Source organism: Elephantulus edwardii, unplaced genomic scaffold, assembly GCF_000299155.1.
Source record: "Elephantulus edwardii isolate Elephantulus edwardi_28Jun2011 unplaced genomic scaffold, EleEdw1.0 scaffold00261, whole genome shotgun sequence".
Lineage (NCBI taxonomy): Eukaryota > Metazoa > Chordata > Mammalia > Macroscelidea > Macroscelididae > Elephantulus > Elephantulus edwardii.
The window spans coordinates 2,923,698-2,939,890 of record NW_006400011.1 but is presented as its reverse complement, the minus strand read 5'-3'; the positions used below and the strand labels follow the sequence as shown (position 1 = coordinate 2,939,890).

Sequence of the window (16,193 nt, the reverse complement as noted above, 5' to 3'; positions counted from 1 at the left end):
TATTGTGAAAGGTATTGTTTCTCTTAGTTCTGGCTCTGTATTCTTTTTGTCACGGTAGAGAAAGCCAACTGATTTTTGTATGTTGATCTTGTAGAGTGATTAGTTTTAATATCACATCTAACCAACAAACACTAGGTTAAATCTTCATGTGCACAAAGTATTTGTTCCTTATATCTGTACTAAAAGAGTAGTCATCATACCTATGTGTATGTTGAGCACTAGAAAGATGGCTAGTCTCAACTGAGATATGCTATGAGGGGAAAATGCACACTGAATTTCAAACCTTAGTGTGGATTTTTTTAAAAGCCCTGATGCATTAAAAAAAAAGCCCTAGTATGTAATCCACCAGACTGCTGACCAAGATTAGCAGTTCAGATAAATCAATCAGCTGTTCCACAAAAGAAAGCCTGGTAGTCTCCTCCTTCAAAGACTTACAGCTTCAAAACCCCATAGAGGTTAACAATGAGTCAGAAGCAAACAGATGATAGTGGGTTTGAGTTTCAAATTTTTAAGGAAGAAAACCTCCAGAAACAATGTAAAATCTTCAGTAATTATTATATGGCTATATCATAATATTTTGCATCGATTAGGTTCAAAAATACATATAAGACTGATTTAATCTGTTCCTTTCTACTTTTTTAATGTGGCTACGGTTGCCCTTGTGTACTGTTGTAACTGACCCACAGCTGATCCTCTAGCAGGTTTTCAGAGGTAGTCAATCGCATGGGAGGAAACTGCCCATCCTTCTCCAGCGGATCAGCTGGTGGATTCGAATTGCATACCTTCAGGATTGAGAGCAGCTTCTTGCCACTAGGCCACAAGTGCACCAACAATGCAGCTACTAGACAAACTTTAATTGTGTACATTATCTATATTGTACATTTAAGGAGTTATGGTGCTTTAAATTCTTGGGGACAATATGATATATGTTGCTCACATTCTATTTTAGATGTAAACTTCCTCTAGGTTTGTACTCTGGACAAGTTCTCCATGTAAGAGTTTCAAAAATTTGAATCATGGAGTAAAATTGTCAATAAATGAAGACTTAAAAAACAAATGTTAATCTGTCTTGTAAGATCAAGTAGTCAAAAACTACTTTCTGTTCTTTTTCACTATTATTATTATATTTTAAGCAGCAGAAGGAATTGGGATTTAAATTCATTTTTCTGCATTTTTAAATTTTCCCAACACCCAAAAAAAGGCAAACTAAATTGTAATCCTTTATCAATCTATTTGTTTTATCTTTCTTTCTCTTTTCCTGTAGCCAATCTAACAGAATCCACACTCTATTTGTAGCTAAAACACTTTTAAATTTTATAATATCATGTATAAACTGACCTTGTGAAAAACAGTAGGTATATTCTCAAAATAATCTCCATATATCTAAACCCCTTGGTTATTTTCCAAATACTACAGATATTACATTTCCAGTTAAATAAAAGGAATGGGTTGCTCATTCACCACTTTAAGTTACCAATGTTAAGTTACATTTCTAGTGTATTTCTTAAAATACAGCTAACACCTTTTTTTCAGGAATCAGAAAGAAATTCTGCTGGGTGGTATTATAATGTAGCTAGCTGAGTTCATAAACTGATTTCATAATCTCAAAGCTATTAGCATGCACAGGAGAGCACAAATGACTTCTTTCTTAGGGGCAGAATCAAAACTCTGTAGCCATAGCTAAATTATCCCAGATAAGGATAGTAATGACCTAGATTGTTTCTTTTTCTTTCTCTAAAGAAAAAAAAAATAGTTCATGATCCATTTCCTCCATTCACCTGCCAATTACTTTCATTCCTTATCCTAGCCCTAACCTAAGATTCCCACCAGAAAAGCATTTAATTCAGGCCCCCAAAACCTATTATGCCCTGGTTCAAATATATATTGAGATGCCAACTTCCTACTAGCAAAATAACAGGACAGGAGCTAGGAGACTAAGTGGTGAAAATGGAAGAGTAAAGACGAATGATTCTTTAACTATAGTCTACTTCAGAAGTCTGTAAGTGAGAAAACAGAGTCTAGAAGAAATGGAAAAGTTCTGCATTTTATTTTTGGATTGTCCTTAATAGAAATTTGTCTGAGGAAGTGCCCTAATCTCTCCAGTATATATGGTCAGTTCCTTCCACATAAAACTTTTAGAGGAGAAAAAACAAAATTCTTTGACAGTCATTACTACTGCCATTACTACATTAACCATAACCAGAATTATGATTAAAGCCTAAACAAAGCTATAAATATTTTCATATTAAAAACATCCAGTTTTAATAGCTCATTAAATTTTTTTACAGTGATCAAAGTTAGCATGAAACTGTGTTTTGCTGAAACAAACCTTGTCTCTCCGAGTTCTTGTAGTGGTCCATATTTATCTATGTATTTTTGACAAGTCCTTATGTGTGCCCTCATTTCACTGAGGCAAACCTATATAAAAGCAAATTAAAAAGAAATTCACAATTGAAAAGAAGGTCAATGAGCTCTCATGATGAAGCTTTACTACTGTCGCTATTTCAGGTAACGTCAATCTGAGGGGACAGTTGATTAAAAAGACGTATTCATGACAATGGTACCGTAAAGTTAAGACATTCTCAAGAATAATACCACCTGATATTTTATCCAATACCTTGAAGACTCAAATGTTGAGTTTCTTGAACTTCATTCTTCTAAAAATTCTATATATTTTTAAAGTGGAAAATATAATACAAATGTACATTTTTAATAAAATATTATCTAAATAGGTGATAGAAATAAGGAAAAGGGAAGAGAAAACCGGGAGCAAGAAAGAAGACATGGAAACAAAGATAAAAAAGAATAAACTGACAAGTTTTAGAGATGTCCATATAGGAAGTAAAAAGAAACTCTATGCCTTAGGGAAAGATAAAAATATCATGGCTTTATAACAGGATGAGCAGTATTTCATGAATTCCTAATACAGAGGATACTTAACAACCCCATTAAGAGCAAATATAAAAGACAGTTTTTGCAGTCCATTTTTATCAGCAAAGAATAAAGAGTCCTTGTTCCTTCAGATATACATTCAGAGCTCCTAACCATGACGGATCTGTTAAAACATAACATATATTCTACTAAATGTGTCACAGAAACTCTGATAAGATCTGGTGCTAAAGGAAGCTTTTGTACGGTCGTGGTGTGGTGGCCAACCCACTCAGCTTCATTTTGTACACAGCACGGAAGTTAAGCCTCAAACATGAAATCTACCATATGAAAGAAACAGTTATAATAGCTTAACAAAAGACAAAAAAGGAAAACAGGCCAAAAACGAAAAACAAACCCTGCCTTTACAAACACCCATCTAAAAGACCTAACAACGAGTATCATTTTAGGCAGCTGTCTTAAAACAAAAGTGTTTTAAGCCCTTTAAAATCCAGCTTTGCACTTTGGTGATTTCTTGTCTCTTTATTACTCCTAGTAAGAGTTTTTCGTTTCTTTCTCTCTCTTTTTGTAGTCTTTAGTCAATAAAGAGAAGCATCCGTCACATAAATTAGAGATTTTGGGATTATATACTACTGACAAATGAAATGAGAAAGTCTTTAAGTGTCTAACCTCTACACAATTATGCAAACAAGTGTTAAAAGGTAGCAGAAGCAAAGTACGACATTGTTTCTCGCTCTAAACATGCTTACAAGATAAGGAGAATAAAAAGATATATAGACAAGCAGACAGGAAATGACACGATGGCGCTAGAATGCACAGGTTAGTCTCGTGGAAGAGAGATCTTGTTAGAAATCGGAAAAGTAACAGGGAGCATTTAAAATGGTTAGGGAAGGTATTGGCAACATTCCCAACAAGAAGAGTAATGTGGAATGAAAGAAAAAAAAAAAAACCAAAACCGGCAAAGTTTTTGTTTGTTTGTTTGTTTTTCAGGAAACATCTTAAAGGAGAAAACTCCAAGTGCTTCTAGGAATGTACATCCAGGATAATTAAGAGATGCTCTTTGAACAAGAGCTCTGAACTTTGCCCATAAAATAATCTATATTAAGAATTAGCATACAGTGTTGCATGAAGAGCTGAATAAAATTTATAAATGTTTACTTTAAAAAAAAAAGAAACGTTCTTGTTTCTGACAAAGAGATCAAACGCGGCATTGAACTTAATGTATTTTTAAATGCACCTACTACTCATCCATTACCTATCTTGTTATTGAACATTTCAGTTATGACAATAATTGAAAAAACTAATGTCTAAAAAAGGATGTTAAAAAAAGCCCCTAATGTCTGACTATTTTGTGCATTAACAATGTATGTCTGACCATAATGAATGCCAAGGCAGGAGCACGAGTAATACAGGCTGCTCTGATTAACTTAGCTAGATCTTGATTCTCAGTGGTTGGCATAACGCATCTATCTCATGATGAATTCATCCTCCCTTTACAATCTGACGTGGTCACCCTCCATTTGCTTAACCCCAGTTTTCATATGTTGATAAGTAAGGAGTTAGGTAAGTGTATTGATATAAGACAGAATAGTCTATTATTCATGGTTACCTGGATGCAGGCATTATTCATGGTCTTTGGAATCAGATGTTCTAAGATCAAAACAAATCTCTCTTCCTCTTTGTTCTGGGCAAATTAGAGAATGTTATGTTTACTTCTTTGTAAAGTGAGGCTAAAGGTAGCATTAAGGTAGTTGTGAAGGTAAACAATAAAATATGTTTAGGATTTGTTTTGTTTCTTTTTTATTTTGGTTTTTTTTCCTTTTTGTATTTGCTTTTTTAAAAAAATTCTGTTTGTGTTTAGGGCTTTATCATAGTGTTTGTAAAGCTGTAAAAGGTCAAAATCAGTAGCTTTTTTATTTTTAGTTAGAACTGATTGCTTTTATTTATTACTGAAATTAATGGTATAGACAAAATATGTATGAATGAGCAAAAAAATTAATTTGCTTTGTAAATCTTCAAGCAAATGACAATTAAAAATCTGTTAAAGTGAAAAATTAAAAATTTAAAATGTATTGAACACTAAAATGCACCAGGCACTTTTTTTAAAGTGCTGAAAGGTAATTATATTTAAAAAATCCACAAAAAACCAAAGCAAAATCCAGACCAAATAAAGTCCTTACCCTCATAGAACTTAGATCTATGAGGCTAACTGAAATTAAACTACAAAACATAATTATAAATGCACAGGGGGCAGAAATAAAGTACAAAAAAGGCTAAAATTTGGATTAATGATCAAGGTAAGTTTCTCTAAAGACTGCAGATTCCCAGCACCAGTCTCTTCAGTATTCCTCTGGACATCAGATTGGTATTAAGATTCTCTCAGTAGCTCCCCTTGGTAGTGTAAATTTAGCACCTCTGAAACTGAAATTTTGGGATTCTTCTCCAAATCCACTCCCAAATTAGCATTCTCACCAACCCATGTCAGAAACTCATTGTCATTGCCATGGGGTTGACATTCACTCATAGCTGACCCTCCAGTGGACTTTCAGGGGATGTAAATCGCTCGGGAGAAGATTGTTCTCTTTTTCCAGCAGAACAGCTGGTGGGCTGAATCATTAAAAAGCAGGTGTCTTTGAGTTATTAGTAGCACAGTTTTCTACGGCTGACCACCCCTCACTTCCACACTGAGTCAATTACCAAATGCCACCTCCTAATTACCAAATTCTACCTCCTAATTAGACCTTGAAACAGTCTCCTGCTTCCTAACTAAAGCTTTTACCCTCACTAATCTAGACTTCTTGTCTGACCTAGCACAACAGTCACTAACTGATTTCACCAATTCCACTCTTAACTCCAAGCCATTCTTCACACGATGCCAGTGTAATAGCCTTTTTTTTAAAGCTAGCTACAACAGAGAAGTGGGACTAAAGGTCACAAATGAGGTTACAGAGCTAATGGGAAGAGAAGAAATGGAGAACGCCAATGAAAGAATCTGAAAAATTAAGTGGATGCTAAGAGTCAAGTGATACAGGCAGGACAGGATGGGTCAAAGGCACAGATTAAACAATTAGCTGCATCAACAGTTTTTCAGGGGTCTAAGCTGGTAGCCACAAACATATTCAGGGTCACATACCCGGGTGTCACACTCGGTACAATTCCGGTACTCTGACTTCATTCTTTTGGCTACATCTGTGGCTGGCACTCCTTGGGAAGGGAGGTAAGTCCGGCAATAAGGACACGTCCACTTATTGTTCTTTAGGCTGGTAGTGATACAGGAGCGGCAGAACCTAACCAGAATGAACAGAGAAGACATCACTTTCTGAAAGGGCTGCAAAACAGCCATTGACTATATGTTTGTTTTAATAAAGATTATTTTCACGACATCCTGTACACTGAGCCCCAGAACCAAATTAAAGGTCCTCTTGCAACCTGCACTTCCCAGAGACAAGCTTACCTTCCAGGAAGATGATTTTGGGGGTGATGCATCCTCACCACATACATTGTATGTATTTAAACAAAGGAAAGAACACACAACAAGAGACCAACATTCCTATGTTGTTGCCCTTAGGTGGGAATCCACGCATATTTGACCCTCCAGACAGTTTTCAGAGGCTGTAAATCATGCCAGTCTTTCTCCTGCAGAGCATCTGGTGAATTAGAGCTTTCTGTCTTTGAGTTGGCAGTGCCAAATCCTTACCCACTGGGCCACTGGAATCCAATTTAAAACTAAAACTAAAAAAAACCTACAAACTACAAACTCAAAAACTACAACTCCACTTTCTGCTTCCTGTTCTTTAAGTTTTTGGTATAGGTCTTTGCTTTGTGGGATTTTGTGCACAAGGTTTAAAAAAAATCAGCCTACAAAACAGCAAGCCAAGGAAGTAAAAATACCAGACTCTCTGTAATTTTTCATATAACAATTTTAAAACCAGATAGATATAGAAAAGTAACTCACCAAAATGACCATTGTTAGGAATCTCTGAGTCAAATATATCCTCGGGCTTATTTTAAAAGAATCATAAAAAATTTTAACACAATCAACTGAAGTCGTGGAAAATTTTTACCTATTTATAGGAGTTGTCAAAAGCTAAGCACACACTTAAGGAGAAGGAATTTTACATGGTAGGGAGCTCAGGTGGGTAAAGAAATGCACTCCAAACACAAAGTTACATGGTTCAAATCTACTAGCTGCTCCATGGGAAAAAGACGGGTATCCTCTTCTGTGTCAATTATTGCTTCTGCAAACCTGCTGGAGGGTCAGGTATGAACTGATTCTGTCTCAATAACACATACATTAGCACAGTCTGATATCTCTTTCACTACTTAGCATATAGTATTTACATGGGAATATAAATGTATGTAAAAGTTAAGTTTCCTAACACTAAAATAAACTATAATACTACAACACATTTAATTGCATCCCTCTAAAAATATTTGTTAACTTTGTGCCATGCTTCACAGTGGTCCAGTAGTTTTGCAATAATGTAATCTGGCAATTATACAGTGATGTAATCATCCTCTACAATGTGCTCTAATTAACCAATCACTTGAAAGGTGATTAGAATGAGATGCAACATGCTTACTTGGATGTAAGCTCTGATCTGTGCTAAGAGGAGTTCTGCTGGGAGGGTGGTTTGCATTACTTTGCATCTTTTAAGAGATAAAATGAGGCCCCTGTCCTGGATCTAACAAAGGGAAAGAAGGCCTTCTATGGGACACCTAGTATTCAGACTTTCAACTGAAGTTTGAAGACCCTAATCTGTGGGAGAATCAATTTCTGTTTGTGGTATTTCTCTTATATCAGCCCTGGATAACTAAGACACATAGTAGAAGCAGCCCTGGTGGTGAAATGGTTAGGTGCCTAACCACTAAAAATGGCCAGGCAAGCTGAGTGTACCTAGAAACTCTGTGAGGGGGAATTCTGTGGTTCTCTGAGGTCACGACGATTTGGAATTGACTCAACAGCTCCAATCAACAATATACACATTGAAAAGCTTGTATTGTAAATGTACAGTTCCATGAAGTTTCACTCATGCAACCAACACCCGTGTACAAAAAAATTAAAACAGGCATGGCCAGTCCCCATAATCTCCTCTCTGAGTCACAAGTCTCACCTTTCCAAGGTTAGAGCTCCAACTCCTACCAGCTTAGATTAGTTCTGCCTGCTTTTGTACTTCAAAAGGGGACCATATGGTCTGGTCTGTCTTCTTTAGCTTAATGTTAATTGTGAGATTCATCCAGTATTTTGTGCAGTTGAAGTTGTCCCCATTATTCTCTTGTGTTACAAAATACATTTTGTGAATACATTATCATTTACTTACCATGCTATCACTGATGGGCTGTGGACCAACCGCAACAACCCTCCTAGCCCACTGTCATTAAGTAGCTAACAATTCACAATGACCCTCTATTTGAGTTTCTGTCCATCTTTATGGGGAGGAGATGGACCATCTTTCTTCCAAGGAACAGGCAGGCAGATTCAGACTTTTTGGTGAGCATGTATTGTGATATCAAGGTTCCTGGATGGGCTGAGAGGTAATTACGTAAACGCTTTCTAATGTTAAAGTTTAATAATGGGCAAGCACAGATATTTTCCAAACCACTCTTTTTCTTCTTCAATATGCAATTATATTAGCCATTATCTGTTCTTAAAAGTACTCTCTTCTGCATCTGTCATAAAATTATTATGAGCGACCAGAAGATTGCTTCTGCGTGCACAGTGCTTGAGGAACGTGCTTGATGTTCATGCCTGCCAAGCACACATTGCCTCTTATTTGTGAAGCTGCATCCTGATCCTGCTCTGAAAGAGGAAATAGACCTTTTCTCTGAGATGTGGTTGTTGGTGAGACACAGCTGAAGACATAAACACTCAATGCAGGCTCGGTCACTCAGGCCCCCTTCTCTGGAAGTTGACCCTGAAGCAGAATGGCATCTTGATTTAGCAGCAAGTTGATGGGACCCTTCTGCTTTCTCTCTTGTTATGTGTTGTCAAGTCAGAACTCATAGCTGACCTGCCAGTGAGTTTTCAGAGGCTGTAAACGGCACAGGAGATTATGTATCTTTATTTGCAAAGCACCTGGTGGATTCAAACTACCTGCTTTTAGGTTGGCAAGGCAGCTCCTTACCCGCTTGGCCACTTAGATCCCAAATCGACTTAAGTTATTACCCTCTTTATTGAATTGTTTGGGATAATTATTTCCTACATAGTCCCTTTTTGTCTAAACCAATCAGTCAGTTTATCTAATCTGCAAACTACGAATGCTGTTTCTATTGTTAATTGGTTCACTTTTTTATCTTGACACAATTTCAAACTAGATACATTGGTTTAAATAAAAGAACATGTCCACATATTGTCATTTATTTGGCATTAATAATTTATCTATGAAAGATCACTCTTCCTATTTATAAATAAGGAAACTGAAGTACTTAGTGGTTAATTTACTTCTCCAAAGGCCACATATTGTATAGGAAGTGTCTGAATTTGATTGATTTTAATGGATTTTTTTGATCCAACATTTCTTTCAACAGCCTTTATTTCTACCACAACTGCTGTTCCTCGGATGGAATATTAATGAGCCAATCGGTCAGTTTTGCCATCCTGCTAATTCCAAAGCAGAGGGAGCCCTGTCTAATACCAACAAGTGACTAGAGCTGAATGGGTCCAGTAGACTTGGAGTCTCCACATTAGGAACCTCCTAATGTAATCTCAGAGATGATGTAACATGGGAAACAGTGAGAAGCAGCAGTGCCAACACAATTAACAGCAGAGGGAGCAGAAGCAGAAGGCCGCCAAGCAGCTAGGCTTTGTGGTCCAGGGAACAAAAAAGCTGAGTGCCTAGATGTATGCTATTCCTGCTGGTAGGGTGAGGCGTCTCTGCACAGGGCTAAAACAACTGCTTGAACAGGGCAACAAAAAGGCTGGCCCAAGGTGCCAAGGGCCAGAGAGAGACCTGCCTGTGGGCATGGCTGAAAAAGGGCTGTCCTAGTCAAAAAACTATACCCTGAGTCTTTTCTTGAAACTGGATTGTAACGTGTTACTTCTCTAACACATCCCCAAATTGTCATACGGTCCATGCATTCTGTTTGATGAATGCAATGAGTTAATGAACCCAGCAGAGAAGTGGAGTGTGTCCTGGGAGGGATGGCTGGTGTCACAATGGGTAAAAGGCCAAAGGGGAGAAGGTTATAGATCACCAACACAACGCCATTTTTACAGATTTCGCTCACGTAGCCCTCAGTGTTCTCCTAAAACACTGCTGCTCTGCTCTCCCTTCACACTGACAGCAACCTGAGGGGTAGAGAGATGTAAGGACATGCCAAGGTTACTCAGCATTGATCCTCAATTGTTGTTTGTGTTATTGTTAGGTGTCACTGAGTTAATTACTGTTCATAGTGACCCTGTGAATAAGGGATTTGAACCTTACCCAGTCCTGTATTGTCCTTCCCATCACTGAAACATTCAAGTTCACTGCTACAGTCACTGTGTCAATTCATCTTGCTGAGGGTCTTCAATTAGTCTTAGTAACGCTTATAAATTGACCTTGTTTTTCAAGATACTTCCCCCAGAGAAAAGGAGAAGCAATGTTATACTTTTAGGGATATGCCTGAATTACACCTAGTTGGCCTTATCATTGATGCATTTCTGATAGTCTTTTGAAAATGCTTTGTATGTGTTCTTATAACTAACCAACAGAAATGCCTCAGGGTCCCTCACTGTAAATCTCCTTTACAGCTGTACAGAGGTGACACATGTGACAGGCAACTCTCAAGTGAGAATTACATCACTGATGGTACATTACACGAAATTCTTAGATGCAAATCTGAAAGACTAGTCAAATAACTGCACTCATTTAAATGAGAGTAAGTATAATAAAGTTCAGAGTAAGAGTTCTCTCTTTCTTTGTGTGGAAAAAAGGAACAAGGTGAAAGAGAAAAAAAGAAAGATGTTGTTAAGTTCCATCAAGTTGGTTACCACTCACAGTGCCCCTAGGAACTTTGACTTACCCTGTGCCATCTTCATCTCTGATATACTCAAGCCCATTTCACAACCTATGACACACTCGAGACCATTGCTGCCTTCATTGTGTCAATCCATTTGGTTGGGGATCTTCTTTTTACAACACTCTACCTTTCCAAGTATGATGTTCCTCTCCAAGGAATAGCCTCTTCTAGCAATATGTGCAGAGCATGTAAGATGAAGCTTTGCTATTTTTGCCTCTAAAAGCTCTCTGGCTGCACCTTCTCCAAGACCTCTTTGTTCTTTTCGCAGTCCATGGGCTATTCAGTACTCTTTTCTAAAACCAGTGCTCAAAGGCATCAATAATTCTACCATCCTTACTAACTGTCCAGCTCTCAGATGCATAGCAAGCAACTGAAAAGATCATGGCACACCTTGAATCAGGCACACCTTAGTCTTCAAACTGACATCACTTTCCTCAATAATTTGGAGAGGTCTCTGGTTGCAGACTTTCTCACTGCAATACTAAGTTTCCTCCTGACTGCTGGTACTGAGATTGCTGATGACAAGAGGAAATCATTGACAACTTCAATCCTTTCTCCATCTATCATGACGTTGAGTTTTTAAGACTGCAACTACATACTTCCAATTCTTGACTCCCATTTCAGAGTGACCATGTGTACAGGTTGGTTCTAATAGATAAAAGGTATTAAAATCTATACCAGGAGAAATCTCTTTTCATCCAATTAGGGCTTTGATGGGATTAGGAAAGTGTGGCATTCCACTCTTAATCCCCCTACAGCTCTTTATTAAGTAACATCCACAACATATCATTCTATTGATGTATTTTGAGGGGACACAATTCAATACATGAGAGCTATCAAAAAATGAAATTTAGACTCTTACTAGATGACTACTCTACAGAAGTCTACAAAGAACTTGATATAGATTACATCTCACTATCAAGAAAACAAAAATCCTTATCTCTGGGCCAATCAATGGGCAACATCATGATAGATGGAAGAAAGACTGCAATTGTTTATTTTTTTTAAATTTGTTTTATTTTTATTTATTCTTTTTATGTATGTACCGTCAAGTTGGATCTGAGTGGTACAGGAGGCGATTGTTCCTCCTTCTTCAGCAGAGCATCTGGTGGATTTGAACCACGCACCTCTGGGATTGCAGTGCAGTTTCCTGCCACTAGGCCACCAGAGCTCGCCAAAAGACTGCAATTGTGAATGGCTTGGATTCACCATCAAGATCCATGGCAGCAGCAATCAAGAAATCAAAAGACACGTTACGTTGCATTGGGCAAATACGCTGTCAAGAACCTCTCCAAAGTGCCAAAGAGTAAGGATGTCAGCTTAAAGACTGATCCAAGCCAGGGTATTTTCAGTTGCTTTTTTGGCATCTGAATATTGGACCAAGAATAAGAAAAACTGCACTGATGTCTTTGAATTATGGTATTGGAGAAGTCCTGAGGACTGCCCCAAGAACAGTAAGTCCTGTCTTAGAGAAATGCAACCAGGGTGCTCCTTAGAAGCCAAGATGGTGAGATTTGGCCTCACATACTTTGACCATGTTTTTAGAAGGGGCCAATCCTTGGAAAAAGACATCGGGCTTAGAAAGGTAGAGGGTGAGCAAAAGAGAGGAAGATCTTCCAAGAGATGGACTGACAATGTGACAAAGGGCTCAAGCTAGAGAGGGTAAGAATGATACAGGACAGGTCAAGGTTCAGATCTGTTGTTCATAGGGTCACTAATGAACTGTAGTCCACTTCATCTAACAACATATTTTTGTATGAAAGGTTCCTATTGGGATGGAGCATTAAATGCTGGGCTACTAACTGCAAGATTAGCAATTCAAAAGGGAGCCCCCTCCTGAGAGCTCCTTGTCCTCTTCACACTCTTACACATCACCCCCTTAGCATTTACAGTTTCTGATGTTATCACTCAGGGATTAGACAGTGACCCTAAAAACGGAAAACCCAACTGGAATGTAATTACTTCAATCATATTTGTTATTTATTAACCCTTCTCAGCATCCACAATATGTGAGATGATGTGAGGTGCCACCCTCCCTTCCAAGAAGCATTCTGTCTGCTCTTCTTCCAAGAGAATCTTTCATTCTTCTGGCAGCCCACTTTATGTAAGTCTTTAGCAGCAACAAAACCCTTACAATCTTACATGGAGAGAGCAATGGAAGAAAACAGAGAGTCTGAGATGGAAATGTCTGCAAGGACAGTAAGTGAACACACTTTATACAAGGTCAAGTTTATTCTGCCTCCTGGGGACCTGCCATAAGGTTCTGAAGCTATACATCATTACCAGGGCAACCTGTCTACCTTTTTACCACACTGCAGCTGGTGAACTCAAATCGCCAAATTTTTGGGTAGTAGTCCAATGCATACTGCATTATACCAACAGATACCTTTCGTATAATCATCATCATCATCAATCAAAATGGCAATGATAAAGTTAAGCAAATGGAAAAATTAAAGTGAAACAGTGCAAAACCCTACTCTCTGTGTGAGCACCGTGTAGGTGTGTGTCCTGCTGCCTGACAACCACAGCTTCTTTGCAGATCTCCTGAAAGGTCTCCTAGAAAAGCCTTAGGATAAGTGTGCAAATTTTGTTTTTGTTACTTGTCATAGATTGAATTGTGTCCCCTCAAAATACAGATACGTTGTGGTCATTACTTCATAACCCCACATGATCTGATACACCATCAGTTATACGAAGGTTAAGGGTAGTATGCAATACTCTGCAATCCCATCAAAGGTCTAATTGGATATAAGGAGAGTTCTCCTAGGGTGTGGACTTGGGGAGGAAAGCTAATCGAGGAGGATGGAGACATAATAGCCAGGAGTAGAGTGCTTAAGTTTATTCACCTCAGTTCAGTGAAGATGTGGCATTTTGGCCCCTCATGTTCCTGTTAGCTCCCTGGTTATTAAGTTTCCCTGGAATTGAATCTAGTGCAACCCAAGCACATACCGCAGGTTTCTGCGTCTTGGGGTTTTTAAGGCCTTTCAGAAGCAATTTACCAGATGTATCTTCAGAAGGACTTTGAATTGCCAAACTCTTAACAAGTGGCTGAGTGCTTAGCTATCTGTGCCAGCCATGAATTCCTTAGCAGATTTGTTTTAAAAAAAAAAAAATTTAAAAAATAAACTCAAGTTAAAAAAAAAATAAACTCAAATCAAACCTATTGCCATGAGGTCAATTCTGACCCACAGAGTCCCTGCAGGGCAGTGGAGAGCTGGCCTACAAGATTTCTGAGGCTGTAAATCTTCAGTGCAGCAGACTTCTTTGTCTTTCTCCTGTGGGTTCAAACTGTCACTCTTTTGGTTAACAGGTATGCTCAACAAAAGTGCCACCAGAGCTCCTTGTTGTTCGGGGCTGTCAAGTACGACTCATAGTGACCCTATGAACAACAGCTCTGCAAACCTTATCCTATCCTGTGCCATCCTCCTCATCTCTGACACACTCAAGCCCATTGCTGCAGTCACTGTGTCAATCCACCTGGTTGAAGCTCTTCATCTCTTTGATCACGCCTCAGCCTTTCGAAGCATGATGTCCCTCTTCAATGAACAGCCTCTCCTAGCAATATAACTAAAGTACATGAAACAAAGCTCTATCATCTTTGCCTCCAAGGAGCACTCTGCTTACACCTTCTCCAAGACATATCTGTTTGTTCTTGGCAGTCCATGAACTATTCAATACTTTTCTCCAACACCAGTGCTCAAAGGTGTCAATTCTTCTTCTGTCATCCTTATTTGTCCTGCTCTCAGAACACAGCAAGTGACTAAAAAGACCATGGGCTGAATCAAGCACACAATAGTCCTCAAATTAACAACACCGCTCCTTAATAATTTGGAAAGGTCCTTGACTACAGAATTTCCCAGTGCAATACATCTCCTGATCTCCTGACTGCTAGTACCAAGTACACTGATTGTAGACCCAAGTATGATAAAGTGGTTGACAGTTTCAAATTTATTTTAATGAAAAGTTTACAGAGACTTTGGATTTCCATTCACTCATTCATTGTTGCACTTTCCTCCCTGCCCACCCCTCCCCTCCAGTTTGCTTTTCTCTTTGAAAAGTTAAAAAAAAAAAATTCTTTCATTGTTTAAAAGTCTCCCCACCTCCCCAGTCCACTCCACTAAGTACCTTTCATTCTGGACTCTTGTCATGACAATTATACCTAATCATATATTCAATCTTTTATTCATCTACCATGATGTTGCCTAGCAGTCTAGAGGTAAGGATTTTTGTTTTCTTGACTTTGAGATCCAATCCATATTGAAAGCTGAAGTGGTTGATCTTCTGCAACAAGCACTACTGTCATCAAGTATATTTGCTCCCAAACCCAAGAAAGGTGATCCAACAGAATGTGGAAGTTATCACACAGAATCATTAATGTCATATGCAACCCAAATTCTGCTGAAGAGAATTAAAAAATGGCTAAAATGGAACACAGAAAACTGGTAGATGTTCAAGCTGGGTTTAGAGGGCTCTTTAGCCTCTTACAGAACAAAACACCAAACCCACTGTCATCAAGTATATTCTTAATCTGAGTAACTCTATGCATAGGCCAAGGAACAACTGTGCGAGTTTAAAATAAGGAAAGTTATGCACATGGCTGTATCTTTGCTTCATACCTATTCAATCTAGATGCTGAGTAAATCATTCAGGAAGCTGGACTTCATGAAGAATGTGGCACTAGGGTTGGAGGAAGACTCATGAACAACCTGTGTTCTATAGATATACTACTTTGTTTACTGAAAGGAAAGAGGACTTGAAGTACTTCCTGCAGAAGATCAAAGACTATAGCCTTTAACATGGATTACATCTCATCATCAAAAAACCAAAAATCCTCACCACAGGGTCAATAGGTAACATCATGATAGATGGAAAGAGAAGATTAAAGTCATCAATGAGGTACTTTACTTAAATTGACAATCAACAACATCTTGCTTAAATGGACAATTAGCAACAATGAAGAAACCATACGATTTGTGATATTGAGCAAATCTCCTGTCAAAAATGTCTCCAAAGTGCTAAAGAGCAAAGAGGTCAATTTAAAGATGAAGGGTGGCCCTAATCCAAGCCATGGTAAAAAACGGACAATGAATAAGAAAGAACAAAGGAAAACTCATGCCTTTGGATTGTGGTGTTAGAGAAGAATACTGAATATCCCATGGACTGCCCAAAAAACCAAGCAAGTCTGTGTTGGAGGAAGTACAACCAGGGGATTCCTTAGAGGCAGGATGGTGAAACTTCTCTCACATTGGATATGATGGGAGTGGTTGTTGTTGTTGTTGTTGTTATGTCCTGTTGAGTTGCTT

The 16,193-nt window shown here is 38.3% G+C and overlaps 1 protein-coding gene across 1 annotated transcript in view; it reads right to left on the bottom strand.

Annotated features, from left to right (window-relative positions):
* RNF125 (ring finger protein 125, E3 ubiquitin protein ligase) overlaps positions 1–16,193 on the bottom strand; it is a 30,480-nt gene that overhangs the window by 7,838 nt on the left and 6,449 nt on the right. The window contains exons 2-3 of the mRNA XM_006899556.1: positions 6,023–6,176; positions 2,330–2,418 (exon numbers count right to left, since the gene is read on the bottom strand). Coding sequence (XP_006899618.1) covers positions 2,330–2,418; positions 6,023–6,176 — 243 coding nt within the window. The remainder of the gene's footprint in view (positions 1–2,329; positions 2,419–6,022; positions 6,177–16,193) is intronic.